Source organism: Arachis ipaensis, chromosome B03, assembly GCF_000816755.2.
Source record: "Arachis ipaensis cultivar K30076 chromosome B03, Araip1.1, whole genome shotgun sequence".
In the NCBI taxonomy this organism is placed as follows: Eukaryota; Viridiplantae; Streptophyta; class Magnoliopsida; order Fabales; family Fabaceae; genus Arachis; species Arachis ipaensis.
In genome coordinates, this window is record NC_029787.2 from 22,378,204 (window position 1) to 22,395,520 (window position 17,317).

A 17,317-nucleotide genomic window follows, 5' to 3' on the forward strand; every position below is an offset into this window, starting at 1 on the left:
ATGCTTGGCTGTACTCCAAGGTTTCAGGCGTGAAATTCATCCTTTTGTTGATTATGTTGAGTGTGCTTTGTAAATGAGTAAAATCTAGCTTCTTTGACGTAGATTTCTTCACTCCTTTGGTTGCACTCAACTCTTTTTGACTTTCGACTACATCCAACCTTGGCATAATTTCCTCCTTGTCATTACGTGCTGCACCTTGCATCTCATATTGCTTGTGTTCATTTACAATCTATTGTCTCTTGGCTTTAAATTGTCGAAGCAAATTCTTACTTTATGTTGCTTTAAGATCAATAAATTCTTTATTCCTACGCAAATAAATTAGTTAACTCGAGTTAATATAAGCAATAAAGTGACATATCCTATAAGAAACACTAACAAAATGAGAAATTAAAACAAAAATGACTTACAAATAAAAAGGTGAAGAAAACTTAGTTATACATATGTACATATTAAGCAATAAATTGCTTAGGCTAACCCATCGGAATCAGAATCTCCAATGAAATCTGCCTCATATTCTTGGGCGGAAGTCACTTGGGAAACCGTTTCAATAACTGTAGGTTGTAGATCATTCCTCTCCAGAATAAGTTCACCATCATCAGCTGGTATGGCAGGGCTCGTTATATGCTCGTGTTGTTCACTAAAGAAGGTTTGATGGGCCTCAGATTCAGATTCGTCATTTGTTTTGAATAAGTCTCTTGGGATAGTTTCCATAACATAATGTTATGTTCATATAGATCTTGCACATAAAAACATTGATGTGCTTGAGGTGCTAGTATGAAAGGTTCATTCTGGTAGCATTTCTTATTCAAGTGAACAAATGTAAGACCATACTTATCTCTCCCAGCATCATACCACTCACACCGAAACAATACAACCTTAAAACGTCCAAAATAGTCTAACTCTACTATCTCAAACAACCTGCCATAATAAGCTACAGTTTCTTCAATTGGACTTTTATCTTTAGCACTTGCAAAGCTTGAAGTTAAAGCAGTTAATGTGACACCACTATTTTGTGTTTTTCTCCTTGCCTCACGCTCTACAGTGTGAAACCTATATCCATTAATTATATATCCAGAAAATCTTCTTGCAACAGAGCTTAGACCTCAAGATAATTCTTTTAGCCAAATAGGCACATTTGGATCCCTCGCCCGAGTTTCAAACCACTGCGAGAAGGTTTTACTATGAACTTTTGCTTTTCTCCATTTCGTTCCCCGCTAATTGTTAACCTGATCCTCATGCTCTCTGTAGTTAATAATAGTTATGTTTGATCGGAAAAAATCTAAACGCACTTGATTTAGTGAATAAACATAAGTTATATTAAGTTACCTAACATAATCTGCGACTTCTTCACAATTGTGTAATACATACACATGGGCTTGAGCACTTGATATGTCATCGAGATTAATTGGTTCTCCATTTCCCACGCCTAATGAACGACCTTTGTTAGAAAACAACTTTGACGGCAAAACTTCGTCGTCGTTAGGATCATCATCATTCCGAGGTCGCTTATTAAGCCTTGTTCGCACACCTCCATGCAAGTATCGTAAGCAGAAAGTTAAGCACTCTTTAGCCAGATATGCCTCAGCAATAGAACCTTCGGGGTGAGTTTTGTTGCATACATATGACTTTAATGTACACATGTACCTATCTGGAGGATACATCCAACGAAACTGTACCGAACCACCAAATCTCACCTCATTTGCTAAATGAACGGGAAGATGAACCATTATGTCAAAAAAACTAGGGGGAAAGATCATCTCAAAGTGGCATAATGTTTCCACAATCTCAAATTCTAGTCGATCTATCTCTTCCAGTGTGATGAACTTTTTGCATAAGCGACAAAAAAGGAACTTAGTCGAATCAACGGAATGGCCACGTGATCAGAAAGGATGCTTTTAATCAGTATTGGTAATAATAGTGTATCAAAAAATGAACATCGTGGGTCTTATACCCAGAAATTTTTCTTTCTCCTAGATGTACACACCGTGATATATTCGAAGCACTACCATCAGGTAGCTTTGTTGTCTTCAAAATATCACAAAAAATTGACTTCTCTGCAGCAGTCATAGAAAAGCATGCCTTTGCCAACTTTGTTCTCTTGCCATTATTCACCTCCTTTGGTTGAAGTTTTTTCCAGGTCCCCAGATCTTTTAAGTCATATCGAGCATTCAAATGATCGTTTGTCTTTCGTGGGATATCCAAAAGAGTTCCAATTACACTATCAAGTATGTTCTTCTCTATGTGCATGACATCTAAGTTGTGATGCAGTAGGTTCTTGTGCCAGTAAGGCAATTCAAAGAAAATTGATCTTTTTTTCCAATTCCATGGGAAACTATTTGACGTATTTTGCTTCTTCCCAAAAATATTCTCAATATTTTGTAGTAACTCAAAAATTTTCGTTCCTTCTATAACAGGTGGAGGGGATCTTAATTACTGCTTCCCATTAAAAGACCTTGTATTGGTTCTCCATGGATGATCCATGGGTAAAAAGACACGATGGTCCATATAAACTGTCTTTCGACTATGTTTTAGTTGTAGAGAAGAGGTATTCTTGTTGCAACAAGGACAAGCCAACTTTCCCTTTGTACTCTACCCAGACAACATAGCATACGCAGAAAAATCGTTGATTGTCCACAAAAGAGTTGTCCACATTTGAAAGGTCTCATTCTTTGATGCATCATAAGTTTCCACCCCTATTTCCCACAACAACTTCAAGTCCTCTATCAATGGTTGTAGATACGCGTCAATATCTTTGCCAGATGATTGTGGCCTAGGAATAAGCAAAGAAAGCATACAATATTCAGGTTTCATGCACATCCACGGAGGCAAGTTGTATACCATCAACATCACGGGCCACGTGCTCCATGAAATATTCATGCTATGAAATGGGTTAAACCCATCACTTGACAAGCCTAGTCTAATATTGTGTGATTCTTTTGCAAAATCTTCATCCATTTCATCAAAGTTCTTCCATGTTAGGCCATCTGCAGGATGCTTTAACGTCCCATCTTTAACGCGCTCCTCATCATGCGACCTCAGACTAGCTACCGTTTTTTAGCACATAAATAATTTCTGAAGTCTTGGAATTATAGGAAAGTATCTCAAAGTCTTTGCAGGAATAGGACGACCTTTCTTGTGAGGTTGGTTCTCGCTATTATCACTAGAATTTTCAGTATATCGAGATGTTCCACACACAAAACATTGTGTTTCATCCTTTAGTTCTTTCCTATACAGGAGGCAATCATTAGGACAAGCATCGATTTTTTTATAATCCAGACCTAAATCTCTTATCATAGCCTTCGTCTTATGGAAAGATGGAGGTATGTTAATGTCAGGCATTGCCTCTTTCAATAGCTCAAGAAGGGAAGTGAAGGAGGCATTACTCCAACCGTGCAAACACTTTAACAAGTACAGGCGGATGGTAAAAGATAATGTAGAAAATTTCTTGCAGCCCGAGTATAACTTTTGACTTGCCCCATCTATTAAATTATAAAACTTTTTAGCCTCTTCATTTTGACCTGCAGTAACACCCTCAGCGTGATCTCCAAATGCATCATTAAGCAGTCTTTCGATGTCATCGCATGCACCTTCTTCATCATCCGTGTCATCATCAACCACCATCGGGATTGTCCATTCCTCGTGATTGATCCATGTTCTATATCCCTTAACAAATTCGTCGGCTACTAAATGGTCAAATACCACATCTCTTCTATACCACTCAATATTACAACACCTCTTACAAGGACATTGAATTTGTTGTCCGTCCGGTTCTCCCTCAGAGTATGCAAACTCTAAGAAACTAATAACACCATTGATATACTCTTTTCTATACCTCGGTAGATCCATCCAATCCTTCGGCATATCCCAAAACCTAATTGATAATTATTAAATTTTTTTGGAGGAAAATTTATAAGGGGTCATAAAGTGAATATAATAAGAGTAGAGGAGGAAGGGTGTTATGAAATATAAGGGGCTCATAGTCTTGTAGTTTGGTCAGAAAATAGTTCCTAGTCTTAGAAGTAATTCTCTAAACATTTTACTAGAAACTCGCTGAAGCAAAACAAAAAAAGAAAAACAAAGAATTTATAGTGCATAAATAATAAGTTAAATTGCAACTTCATAACTAATAAAATAATCAAGGTGGAGCTACACATGAATTAAGAGCGTAATAAAAAATTGAAAAGAAAAAGTATGCATTGTACCTTGCCATGACACGATCAATGTTTTGACAAAATCCACGTGGGAGCTTTAACCAAAAACTTCAATCTGTTTGTTACCAAGTAAAATTCTAAGAGATTAGACTATAATCATATTTAGTCTTGATTTATTTTCATAAATTCTAAATTGATATAATTAAAATGTAAGAAAAAAATAAAAAAATCCTACATAGAATTAAAAAATTATAATGAATTAGATAGATATTTTTGTGACTATAATTAAATGGATATTATCAACATTTTTGTTATTCATATACAGTATTGTGCCTAAGACAAAGGGTTAAAAATGCATAAGATAAGCATAAAATAAATGTTATGTGCTGAATTTCAGTAGCTGAAAGAGAGAAACAAGATGGGTGAATTTTGGGAGTAACAAGTTTCTTTTGTTATAGTAAAATAGAATCCTCATGAATTGTGATGATCAACACAAGATAAAATGGGTGTTTAGCTTCGCATCATGAAAAACGCGTGAACCAAAGTTTGGGAATTTTGTAATCTAATATAATATTTGTGAAGGAATTTCCCACGGGAGTGAGTAACTAAAAATAAAAGGAAGAATCTTGCTTTTCAAAACTCAATTTAGGTCGGTAACTTATTTGGAAAATAATAGGACGTACACAAATCAAAGTGAAATATCAGAAAAAAAAAAAGCTAAAAATCATAGATGCTGCTACAGCACACATCTCAATTCTTTTTCATAATAATTTTATGTCCAAAAGCAACAAGAACAAAAGGAAAATTTTAAAGGGGAAAAAATTAAATAAAATACAAAAGAAACTGTAGCAAAAGAAAACAAATCCAAATGATAGAGAGAGCACCTAAAAAAAGGATAGAACAAAAGATATAAAGTGAAATTAAAATTGTGCCTATAAAAGAAATTAGGAAAATGGGTCAATTATAACTATAGAAGCAGCATGGCAGGAGTGACTCATGGACGTCGGAAAAGGTGTCAATTAGGGAGTCCACAAATGGCAGGAGATTGTGTGTGTAAGGCCCAAATGAAGGTGAAAAAGTAATTAATAATGGCATCCAGAGATGAGAAATTAAAGAAGGTGAAACTACTATATGAGATATTCATTAAGCTTATTTGAATGGCATTACTTAGCATTCTAAATTCAATAACCTATTGACTATTGTAGCTCAAATTAGGAACAAGCAAATGATCAAGCAGTTGGAATAAAAAAATTTTAATTTGTATAGTATCTATTTCTCAAGCAATCTCATAACAGCCCAAAATTCAAATCCAAAGCATGAATCTCACGAGGAAAAAAGAAGAAGAATCTAAAGTAGAAAAAATCAACAAGTTTTGAAGCAATGCACAAACCAAATAGAGTCTATACTCTAATTTTTTCTTCAAAACATCAACTATAACATAGTATAATTTCTCAAATGATAAAATATTCTAAAGAGTTGAAGTCACAATTCAGAAACAACTATATGAGATATTCATTAAGCTTATTTGAATGGCATTACTTAGCATTCTAAATTTAATAACCTATTGACTATTGTAGCTCAAATCAGGAACAAGCAAATGATCAAACAGTTAGAATAAAAAAAATTTAAATTTGCATAGTATCTATACTAATTAAGTCTGACAACAGCCCAAAATTTAAATCCAAACCATGAATCTCGCAAGGAAAAAAAAAGAAGAATTCAAAGCAGAAAAAACCAACAAGTTTTGAAACCAACTTGGATGCATCTAATCACTTCCTGTGCATGTTAGAAAATTCTAAACTCAATCCACTAAATTGTTCAGGAAACAGTAATTGTAGATATGGATGCAAGTTAGATTCAGAATTCAATTATGTAATCTATGAAATTCGCATGATTAAATTTTTCAGAGAAACTCTATTTCACTCTGTGCATTTTAACTGCTTCAGCTCATCAATTTGCTTCAGCATAAAAAATCTACATTCAAATATTTCATTAGAAAAAATATATAATTAAAAAAACACAAAATTAGCCACCAGATGTCTGAATAAGTTCATTTGATCAAGAAAAAAAAATAACAAAGTCGATGAATTTTCAAAGTAACAACATCCCAATCAACAAGTAAAATAAATAAAAGGACACAAATTTAAGTTTTAATCATTTTCAAGCCGTTAAATGATCCAAAAATTTGAAATGGGCAATAAATTTGATCACAGAAAAATATGAACCGAATCGAAATGTAGTTGAAAAAATCGCAAGCTAAGCCAATAGAAGAACGGACCTAGGGTTTGTGGTGAACGAACCTACAAGAATGAGTTCTCCTACACCGTAATTCATCAATTCATGAGTTCACAGATTATTGTACCAAACTCCCAAATTGAAACCCTAAAATCGGAACTCTACCCTCTCAAATTTCAGAAACCAAATGAAGGTGGATGCATACCTTCTCGACGATGGTGAGCGAATGAAGAGAGGTTTTCAGTTGAGTGCAGCGTCGTCCTGATGTGAGTGCACAGTGAAGCGAAGCGATGGTACGGTGAAGACGAGTGACAACGTTGTGAGTGGTGAAGATGAGTGAGTGCAGAGTCTTCCTAGAGTGGTGAGTGGTGATGGCAAAGTCTTCTCTAATTTGGGGTGATGAGTGGCACGAAGAAAGAAAAAGCTAACAAGGGTGAGGGTTATGCGTTTGTTTCATTTGATTTGGCTGAGTGTTTAGTTTGTATATTATTTTTTCTGATGGGTTTAATTTGTATATTATTATTTGTTGTAAAGTGAAAAAAAGTTTACTAAGGTAGCGTTTATTTTCGGAGACAAGACACAGAGATATGGATAGTACATGTTTAAAATATATTTGGAAGCAGAGACATGGACACGGGACACATTGTCTCCGAAACAGTTTTTTATATTTTTGTGTCCACTCTTTTACAAAAGACAATGATGGACACGAGATTTGGAAGAGTGGACACGGACTTTTTTATAAATTTTGTTTTTCTTTTTGTTCATAGATATTTTTTATTATTCCACTATTATCTCTTCTTATTTTTCCTATAATTAGCCTTGAAACTTTTGAAAGATAAATATTATTAAAGGTAAAATTGATCTTTTAAAATGTTAAAAAATAATTTATAAATTATAATTGATTTTATATAATTTAAAGAAAAATCAGTTTTTAGATAAAAAAAATTTGGTTTTCTAAATAAAAATATATTTTTATGTGTAAAAACTAATTTTTTTCATGTAAAAACGGATTCTTTTTTAAAACTGATTTTTATTTAAAATTAATTTGGCTTATTAACCTAAACAAAATTTTTTATTATTCAAACTCAGATCTATTTTTTATTAATCTTAACTATATGTATTCCTACATATTAATAATAAATTTAAAAATAAAATAAATATATTTATAATTTTTATTTTAATATAAATACTATTATATATTTTTTTATTAAAATTTTTTGTCTCTTCAAATATTTTTTCAAGTTTCGTCTGTACTCCTACGTACTCTCATTCTCTATTAAATTACTTTGTACTTGATGTAGAAAATTTGGAATCATATGGTTATTTTAGTCATTTCATATAATATTTTAGTCTTGTCCATATGTATCCAAACATAATACTGGACATTACATTAGTGTCTTGTACATCGTATCCAAACACAATACACAAACAATAATTTTTAGTGTCTCCGTCCTATTGTCTCTGTCTCAGTGTCATGTTCTGTCGAGTCTCTAGAAACAAACGCAGCCTTACAGCTTTGCCATAGAACGAATCATTCATTGTTGAAGTAGCCAGTAAGACATATTGATCAAGAAAGATAAAGCATCTCCAAATCCTTAATTGATTTCTTATTATTGTTTTCATGTTAATTCAACCTAATCCTTCCCTCCCCCTCCCTAATCCTAATCCCCCATCTCCAACGCACTTCCCCCTCCTCAATCCAAAATCCCACTTTCTGAACCCTAATCCCCTTTCTTTACCCCCTTTGAATTCTAATCTCCTTCCCAACACAGTGTCTCACACTCTCAACTCTCTCTCCCCTTCGTCTTCACTGCTGTCGCCTTCACTACTTGTATGTGCTTGCTGCTAGCCCCGTCCCCTTTCCCATTCTTCTGTGTATAGAAGACGAGGTCTCACTTCTGGCACTGCTTCCTCTCTCGCAAGTAGCTCCCTCCCGTGGTTCCCGTCACTCTTTACACTGCCTCCTCCCTTGTCATTCGGAACCGCTTCATTCGCCGTCCTGCTTCAGATTCTCTTCTCTCCTTCTCGCGAATTTGCTGGTTTTGTTTTTTTTTTTTTAAAATTGTTAAAATCATCTTGCATTCACCATTTCTTCTTCTTCCTTCTGCTAAATCGTGTGATTTTCTCCATGATTGAATTGTTAACATCGTTGAGAATTGCATGAGAAAAAAGTGTTTGATTTTGGAATGTGAAATGCCAAATCACAAAATTATTCAATATATATGGTTTTAATTTGAAATGCTAAATGAAATCTGCAAATCATTTTGAAAGGTTAGCGAAAATTGATGAATTTATTAAAAGGGGTAAGCGAAGGGATTAGGGTTCAGAAAGGGGGATTTTGGATTGAGGAGGGGGGAAGTGCGTTGGAGATGGGGGATTGTGACGGGAACCACGGGAGGGAGCTACTTGCGAGAGAGGAAGCAGTGCCAGAAGTGAGACCTCGTCTTCGATACACGGAAGAATGGGAAAGGGGACAGGGGCTAGCAACAAGCACATACAAGTAGTGAAGGCGACAGCAGTGAAGACGAAGGGGAGAGAGAGTTGAGAGTGTGAGACACTGTGTTGGGAAGGGGATTAGAATTCAAAGGGGTAAAGGAAGGGGATTAGGGTTCAGAAAGGGGGATTTTGGATTGAGGAGGGGGAAGTGCGTTGGAGATGGAGGATTAGGATTAGGGAGGGAGAGGGAAAGATTAGGGTTGGGAAGGGGGAGAATGCATTCAGGAAGGGGAAGGGGGGAGTGCGTTGGGGAGGGGGAAGGAGAAAGAGAAGAATTAGGGTGGGGAAGGGTATTTGCCATGTCATCAAAACACAGTGGCCATGTCAACACTGTGCTTGGTGGAAATGTGCTCCGGTGAACTCGTGGGTACGCTTGTCAAATTTTAAAATCTTTTAAGGACCATTTTGTCATCACAATAGTGAGGTACCAAAATGTCAGCGTTTGAATCTTTCGGGTACTGATTTGGTCATTACCTCTTTTTATTTTAATATAAATACTATTATATATTTTTTTTATTAAAATTTTGGTCTCTTCAAACATTTTTTCAAGTTTTGTCTGTACTCCTACGTACTCTCATTCTCTATTAAATTAGTTTGTACTTGATGTATAAAATTTGGAATCATATGGTTATTTTAGTCATTTTATATAATATTTTAGTCTTGTCCATGTGTATCCAAACATAATACTAGACATTACATTAGTGTCTTGTACATCGTATCCAAACACAATACACAAACAATAATTTTTAGTGTCTCCATCCTATTGTCTCTGTCTTAATGTCATGTTCTGTCCTGTCTCTGAAAATAAACGCAGCCTAAATATTGGACATTTGACCTGAAATACATTAGGCAACACTTTTAAAGCACATCTGAAACCTGACAAATAAGTTATTCTTCAAAAGTGCACTCTTTGGTGTAAAAAGTGAACCCATAGCTCTTAAGATAAGACTATACTTTATAAGTGATATTTATAATATTTATGGAGACACTTTTCAAGTGATACCACAAATGTGTTTCCTATTCTCCTATAAAAAGGAAACACAGAGAAAAGCGTAGCGTATTTTTAGAATAGGCTACACTTTTCAAATGTAGTCTAAAAAAAGTGTGACTGAATAAATATTTTTCTTGTAGTGTAAAAAAAAAACTAACACAAAAAGACAACATAAATTTCTATTAAAAAATAATCCAAGGAAAAAGAAATGATGTAAAAAATATTATTTGTCTAAAAATTGTTAATCATAAGTATATTGAAGAGTTAATATAAAACAAAATAAAATAGGACTTTCAAAAATTAAAATATAATAATAAAATTAATATAGCAATATAATTGATTAATTGAAGAAATTCAAAAATTGATATTAAAACAAAAAATTAAAATATAAACATAGCTCATAATTAGAGTTATTAGCTAATCAAGTCATCAATTCAACATCCATATTACAACTAATCGATTCGTGTTAGGAAACTATTTTAATTTTCTAATTTATTTGAGGACAATATATATATTAATTGTAATCACAAATTATGCTATTTCACTATAAATGACTTATATAATGATGATCTCATTTATTGTTATAAATGCTAATTAAATAAGTCATTATTACTTTTGATTTGGAATTAAATGAGAATAAAACCAGATATTATCTTTTGTTCCTTAGATAATTATCTTTTTTAGATTTTAGATATATTATCTTTTAGGCTTTAGATACTATTTTATTTGGGTTTAAGGGTTTAATGGGTGCCATGCTCAAATATAAATAGACAGTTAGGGTTTCGGTCCCCAATATACCAAAGCCGCCTTTGTTGCTCTTTCCCCATCAAAAGAGTTGCAGTTCAGCCTCCTAGGAATACAGAAGACTTTGGTTGAGGAAGATCGAAAGAACCACAAGATCCAAATTCTTCCATCAATTTCTGATTCTTATTAGTAAAGGTACGTTTCCGCATTATGTTATATTTTTGGTGATTCAATATAGATGATCTGAATTATGAAAATTAATTTATTCCAACAAGTAGTATCAAAGCCATCTATTATTTAGTCATCGAAAATATTCGATTTTTGCTTTTCTATTGTCGAATCAATATATATATATATATATATGTTGTTTACGTTATAAATTGTTGCACGCATATATATAAATTGATACGTAGATATATATCCATCGATATGCCCCCTGTGTGTTTCTATATATATATATATATATATATGATTTTAGTATTGTTTCAGATTACATGTTATTACTGGAGTAAATATCCATAGTCGTCTCTGAGATTCACGTAATTACTCATAGTAATCCCTAAGATCCCGATTTTTTTATTGTAGTCCTCCAGATAGAGCTCTGAGCACTCAAACTAGTCCTTGGCCATATTTCAGGTGATGACTCATCACCGGAACGCTGACGTGGCCGTGGATTACCACATTGGAGGGCTCCTAACGGCTAGCTGAGCTGGCTAATTTGCAATTTGTACCCATATTGGTCCCTCGTACTATATATAACCCTAAATCCCCAAATTCTCAGATACTTCATTCCTTCGTCTTGTTCATCTCTTCTTCTTCTTCTTTCATACACTTCTTCCTGTTCTCACACAGTTCCAGCTAGGGCTATTACTCATGTCGATGATGGGTGGTGGTAGCATTGCAGGTTGAAGCTCTGTCCGTTCCCCATCTTACTAGAACCAGAGTAGAGCGCAAACGAAGAGCAGAAGATCGGTCCCGCCAGAATGGTGTGGCTGTGGCTGCAGGCCAATCCTCAGATGGTCTGGCACAAATTCGAATCCGAACAAACCTTTTTATGGCTGTCCCAACTATAATATAGGTTAGAATAATTACTTGTGTTGTTATGATTCTCCTCCCCTGACTGTTCTTGTGTTGTTCCTCTCTGAACTTTGATCCTTTCTTGGTTACAGACAAGTGGGAAGAGATGGTGCAGACTTTTGTGTGGGCAGATTCTGTGAATGAGGAACAGGTTGAGAAGTCAGAATCGTGTGGTGATGAAGTGAAGATGAACTTTGATTGGAGGCTTCGAAGGTTGGAGGAGGATGTCCAGATGCAAAAAGTGATTACCCAGTTGTTAGTGTTAGCTGTGTTTGTATTGATAGTGTTGTTGGTGATCCTGTATTGTAAATGATGAATGAGTTGGTGGTTTAGGGTTTCCTGTTAGCAACAGATGTAAAAAATTGCTTCTTGATGGAATGAAAAATGTTGTTAACTATGAAACTGTTGTTAAGATAAATTCCATTGTTTATCAAAAAAATTGCTTGTTGATGGAATGAAAAATGTTGTTAACTATGAAACTGTTGTTAAGATAAATTCTATTGTTTATCAAAAAAATAAAAAACTGCTTCCACCTGAATGATAAATCACAAAGCATAGTATATTAAGATAAATTCCATTGTTTATCAAAAAACAACAAAAGATGAAGGTAAAAGGCAGCCTAGAAACCATTATGCTGCTATCTGTAGTTTCATCAAAAGCATGGCATATCAAAAAGGCCTTTGGATCACAATTCACCATCTAGTCATTGTACGATGGAAAAGACTAATTACACAAAATAGAAACTCCTAAATATGGCTGAATGAGCTTCTGGTCCAAGCATCCATCGGCCACTTCTCTAAATATGCCCAAGCATCCTCATTTAACCTTTTGATCTTGTCCATTCCATCTTTGAATTCTTGGTATGTTGTTGCCCTTGCACATTCCCACAAAAGTTTCCGTAGTTGTAAGTCCTTCCAATTCTTGTTGAAATTTTTTCATAAATGCCAGACACAGAAACGGTGATGCATATCAGGCATCACCTCTTTCACTGCTAATATCAGTCCTTGCCAGATTCAGGAAACATTAAACATATATAGCTTCAACAAAATGTACACATATATGACCCTGACTTTATATTCATGACCCATAATAGTCCCTAACGTTTATGCTTATCCCCATAAAGGTCCTTAAAATTTACAATCGATCCCCATAAAAGTCCCTAACAGATATGCATATAATCAGACAATGATTCAGGAGCTAAACTATAAACAAAAAACATGTGTTATAATGCAATTGGAGTGACAAATTTCTTCTAAAAAAAGATGGTATCAAATGAATAAACTTGGTTTACCACAGGCACCATGTAAAAAGTTGGTAAGAATGTGGGGTATGTTACTGTTGAAAAGCTATCATCAATTAAGTATTGAAGCCAAAAAAGAACAGAACATATGAGAAAAAACCTATACCTCAATTTGCTTTGGTCAACTAAGGCAATAGCAATCTATTTCCCTGACAATATGAGAATGAAAATCTCTCTTCCACTAATTAGTCCAGGAGCTACTGCAGGACGGCCAAAAAAAATCACTCCAGGATCAAGTGAATCTCTAAAAAATTAAATTGATATTTGAAAAACTATTCATAAGCTGGGATTTTTTTGTTGGCACCTTGGGTTGGGTAGGAGTCTTTGACACTGGTGGTGGCTGTGTGACTTTAGATGTAGTATGAACTTTGGTGTTGGAGTGTGACATCAACACATCAAGAACACATTTTTGCACCATATCCCTATTTTATTCCGATTAAATATAGCAACCCCACAAATTCCAACCAACCTTCAAACCCTAGACACTACAACGACCCCAAACCCCCCGAACCTCAAACACACAAACAACTTGTATATCAACAACTAACACTGAATCGAAAATGCAAAGTATAAAAAAAGGAGGGAGATTACCTTGAATACGATCACAAAGTTCGAACCTCTTGCTTCTGGTGATGGAGGAGAAGAACGAAAACCTCTTGCTTCTTCTTCTCTCAACTTTTTCAACCCAGGGATTAGAACCCTACGGTTACGCCATTGATGAGTATACGAAAATGGAGTCAGAGGGTGGAAGAAGAAGAGACGAGTGAAGTTTGTATTGGCGAGAAAACTGATATTCATGCTAAATAACGTCAAAATGGCGACGTTTTTGGCTATCAAGGGTGCCAAACTAAAACGATGCCGTTTTGGAGCCTTCTAGCATGGCAATCCGCGGCCACGTCAGCGCTCTGGTGATGAGTTATCACCTGAAATATGGCCAAGGACCAGTTTGAGTGCTCGGAACTCTATCTGGAGGTATCGATATTCTTATTTGATATAGTAATTGATTTATTCTGAAACATTAGCAGAAAGAATTATTATAATTGTCTCGTTTCTCTTATTTTGTGTGTCTTTAATTTGATATAAAATTAATAGATTATCCTCTTAGGATATAAGGATTATTGTACCCATCAATTTTATAAAAATTTAGTTTTGGAATAAATTGATTGAACATTATGCTGTCAAAGTAGCCTCTTTTGTGAAAATTGATTTATTCAAAACATAAGGAATATAGTGTTATGTAATTCATGCGAATATTGATCGGCCCAAAGGAAGGTCTATATTTGGCCAAATTACATACACATATTGATAGTAAATACATGATTGGGTAACAAATTAAGAATAAAGTAATGCTTATTTAAAAATAGTTTGTTAATTACTTTCAGTCATTTAAATTCATCAATTCTATGGCCGAAAAAAGCTCTGCTAGGGTTTCCACCCAAGAGGACGATCTAATGCAGAGAAGTACGAAGAAAGTAAAGACGCGAGGAGAGGTGGATCTCATTCAACCGTCCGACTGTATGGAGATTGTCCCAGCTGAGGATAAATCCATACCAATTACAAAAGGCTCATACAAGGATACCCTTTTGACGGGTCCTGGCCTTGAGGGCGACCATGACGAGTATCTCAGCGTGGATGACCGTGAACCTAACCCTGAGGACAAATGGTATCAAGATGATGAGGACGGGAAAAATGTCGAGAAACCTTTCAACCCTTGCCCTACGATCCCAGTGTCGAAAGAGAAATTTGAGGAGTGGTGCAAACCATGGAAAAATGCTCTCATGGTCAAGGTGTTGGGCAAACGCGTGACTTTTGCGTTTATGGAGCAACGTCTTCGCAGGGATTGGGAAAGCAAAGGTAAGATTCATGTTATTGATATGAATCATGACTATTTTTTGGTTCACTTTTCAGATGAGGAGGACTACACACATGCGTTGATGGAAGGACCCTGGATGATAGCCGGCCACTATCTTATTATTCAGAGATGGAGACCTTTTTTCCTATCAGGTCCCACAGAAGTAAGGAAAATCGCTGCTTGGATCCGCATCCCGAATCTTCCGATTGAACTCTATAACCACCGTTTTCTTTGGAGGGTTGGATCCACTATTGGCCATATGCTAAAAGTTGATCGCACAACATCAATTCATTCGAGGGAAAAATTTGCTCGTATATGTGTTGAAATCGACTTGGCCAAACAACTGGTTCCCCGGATCTCGGTCCTTGGAAGTGAACTTCACCTTGAATATGAAGGGTTGCACCAAATCTGCTTTTCCTGTGGCAAATATGGTCATAGATCAGACCAATGCATGGAAAACCTCGCAGCTGGCGACAAACCCATGGAAGACACTCACGTCGAGGATACCACTCCGGTGGAGGTACCGGTCCGGAGAGAGGGTGACCAAAATGGAAAGTCTGAGAATCCACAAAATCAGCAAAATCACGACAACGACATACCCAACGCGGATTTCGGGCCATGGATGCTGGTTAAAAGATACGTCGACAGAAAGAAAGCTCAATCAAGGCAGAACAAATCTCAAGCCAATCAGGTAAAGAATCCTAGCCATAACTCCATAATAGAGGGGACTCAAAAAAGGAAAGATCCGGAACTGGGATCCCGATTTGCTATTTTGCATGGGGAAAGTGCGGAGATCATGCAGGACACAAAGAAAGATTCAGATAAGGGCCAAGAGCATGGGAAGGAGATTGGGCCGCAAAAACCCCAGGCCCAAGAAGTAACGGGTAGATCCCAAACCCAAAAACGAACCCCCAAACCGGGTGCAGGAAAGAACCCGCAAACTTTGAAGAAAACCACACCCACTCCTAGGGTCTCTCTGGTACAGGGGGAATTCATCGCATAATGTAAACAAGGCAAAGAACTCAGAGAACGATCTAGCTAACCACAAGGGTTTGGAAACGCAATCGAGTTCCATGAAAGGGAAGGAGAAGGACAAGGATTCCGAACTGGAAGGTATGGAGCTGATTGTCAAGGACTACATGAGGAGAATGCAGAAGGATCAATGGAAAGCTTTCAAGTCTTTGAAAGATGCCCGTATGAATCTAGACCAACATGCGGTCCGAGACAACATATTGTTCAACTCAGAGAAGAGCACACAGCCACCAGGTGCTAGTTTGGGGGGTTCTGACCCCAGGGGGAACCAAAGGAAGCATTCGGATGTTTCCATGTTGGAAGCGGGTGACAGGGGCGGGCATAAGGAATCGTCTCTCAGGGACCAGGGGGGTCTGGAACCTCATAAGTAATGTTGGCCTTTGATGGTCTCTCCTCCTTTGTTTTATAAAATGATGAACATCATTAGTTGGAACTGCAGGGGTGCCGGTAGTAAAGCGTTTCCATCGATTATTCGGGATCTTCGCCAGGAGTATGGAACAAATCTGTTCTTCCTCTTAGAAACCCACATCAGTGGTGCACGAGGAAAGCAAATCAAGGATAAGATGGGTTTCGATAAAGCCTTTGTTGTTGACGCTATGGGGCATGCTGGAGGCATTTGGTGCCTATGGGATTCCGCTGTTTGGAGGGTGGATATCCTGGAGCATGATAGACAGTTTATTCACCTCAAAATTTCTGATGCGAGCAGTAATTCAACCCCTTGGCTTATAATAGCAGTTTATGGTAGTCCTCAAAGGATCACCAGAAGAACCCTATGGGCCACAATTAAAGCCTATGCAAGCAGTGTTAATCTCCCTTGGTGCCTTTTGGGTGATTTCAATGCCATGCTACACAACCATGAGAAGCGTGGAGGGGCGAGGTATAACCACCAAAGTGCTTGCAAGGAGTTTCAGGAATGTGTTTCTACGAGTGGCCTAATTGACCTGGGCTACTCCGGCTGGCCGTTTACTTGGAAAAGAGGCACTCTTGCGGAACGTTTGGACAGGGGGCTCAGCAATGTGGATTGGCAAATTGCCTTTCCTGAGGCTTGTGTCAAGCACCTGCCCATGCTCAAGTCCGACCACTCCCCAATCTGCCTGCAACTCTCCAATACTATGGCGCAGAACAGAGGAAGAAGGCCTTTCTGTTTCCTCGCTGCCTGGTTAACTCATCCGGAATTTAGGAATGTCGTTGATGCATCTTGGAATGTCCATGAGTCCTGGAGTGAGGGTATTTCTAACCTGAAAAGCAAGCTCAAGGATTGGAACAACTCGGTGTTTGGCAACATTTTTAAACGAAAAAGCAGAATCCTCAAAAGGCTTCAAGGGATCGCAAACAGGTTGGGATACGCACATAACCCTTTCCTGGATAAGCTGCAAAAGGATCTGTGGCTGGAATACCAACAAATCCTCATCCAAGAAGAAATCCTTTGGTTCCAAAAA

The 17,317-nt window shown here is 36.6% G+C and overlaps 2 protein-coding genes across 8 annotated transcripts in view; one reads left to right on the forward strand and one right to left on the reverse strand.

Moving 5' to 3' along the window:
* Positions 1-7,078, reverse strand: part of LOC107629833 — an 11,622-nt gene extending 4,544 nt beyond the window's left edge. Inside the window, exons 1-3 of one of the 7 annotated variants that reach the window (XR_001618053.2) lie at positions 6,592-7,056; positions 4,203-4,266; positions 7-305 (exon numbers count right to left, since the gene is read on the reverse strand). Coding sequence is in view for 2 of the 7 variants with exons in the window: in XM_021118417.1 (XP_020974076.1) it covers positions 3,055-3,861 (807 nt within the window). In the remaining 5 variants the exon portion in view is untranslated. The other 6 variants (XR_002359003.1, XR_002359002.1, XR_002359000.1 and 3 more) reach the window with 6 other exon arrangements.
* On the forward strand, positions 14,512-15,849 carry LOC107632613. The gene has a single exon (XM_016336280.1). It carries the CDS (start codon positions 14,512-14,514, stop codon positions 15,847-15,849), a length of 1,338 nt encoding a protein of 445 aa, XP_016191766.1.

Bases quoted from the DNA above. Each gene is read 5' to 3' on its own strand.
- LOC107632613 (XM_016336280.1), top strand. From the start codon at position 14,512: ATGGAGATTGTCCCAGCTGAGGATAAATCCATACCAATTACAAAAGGC.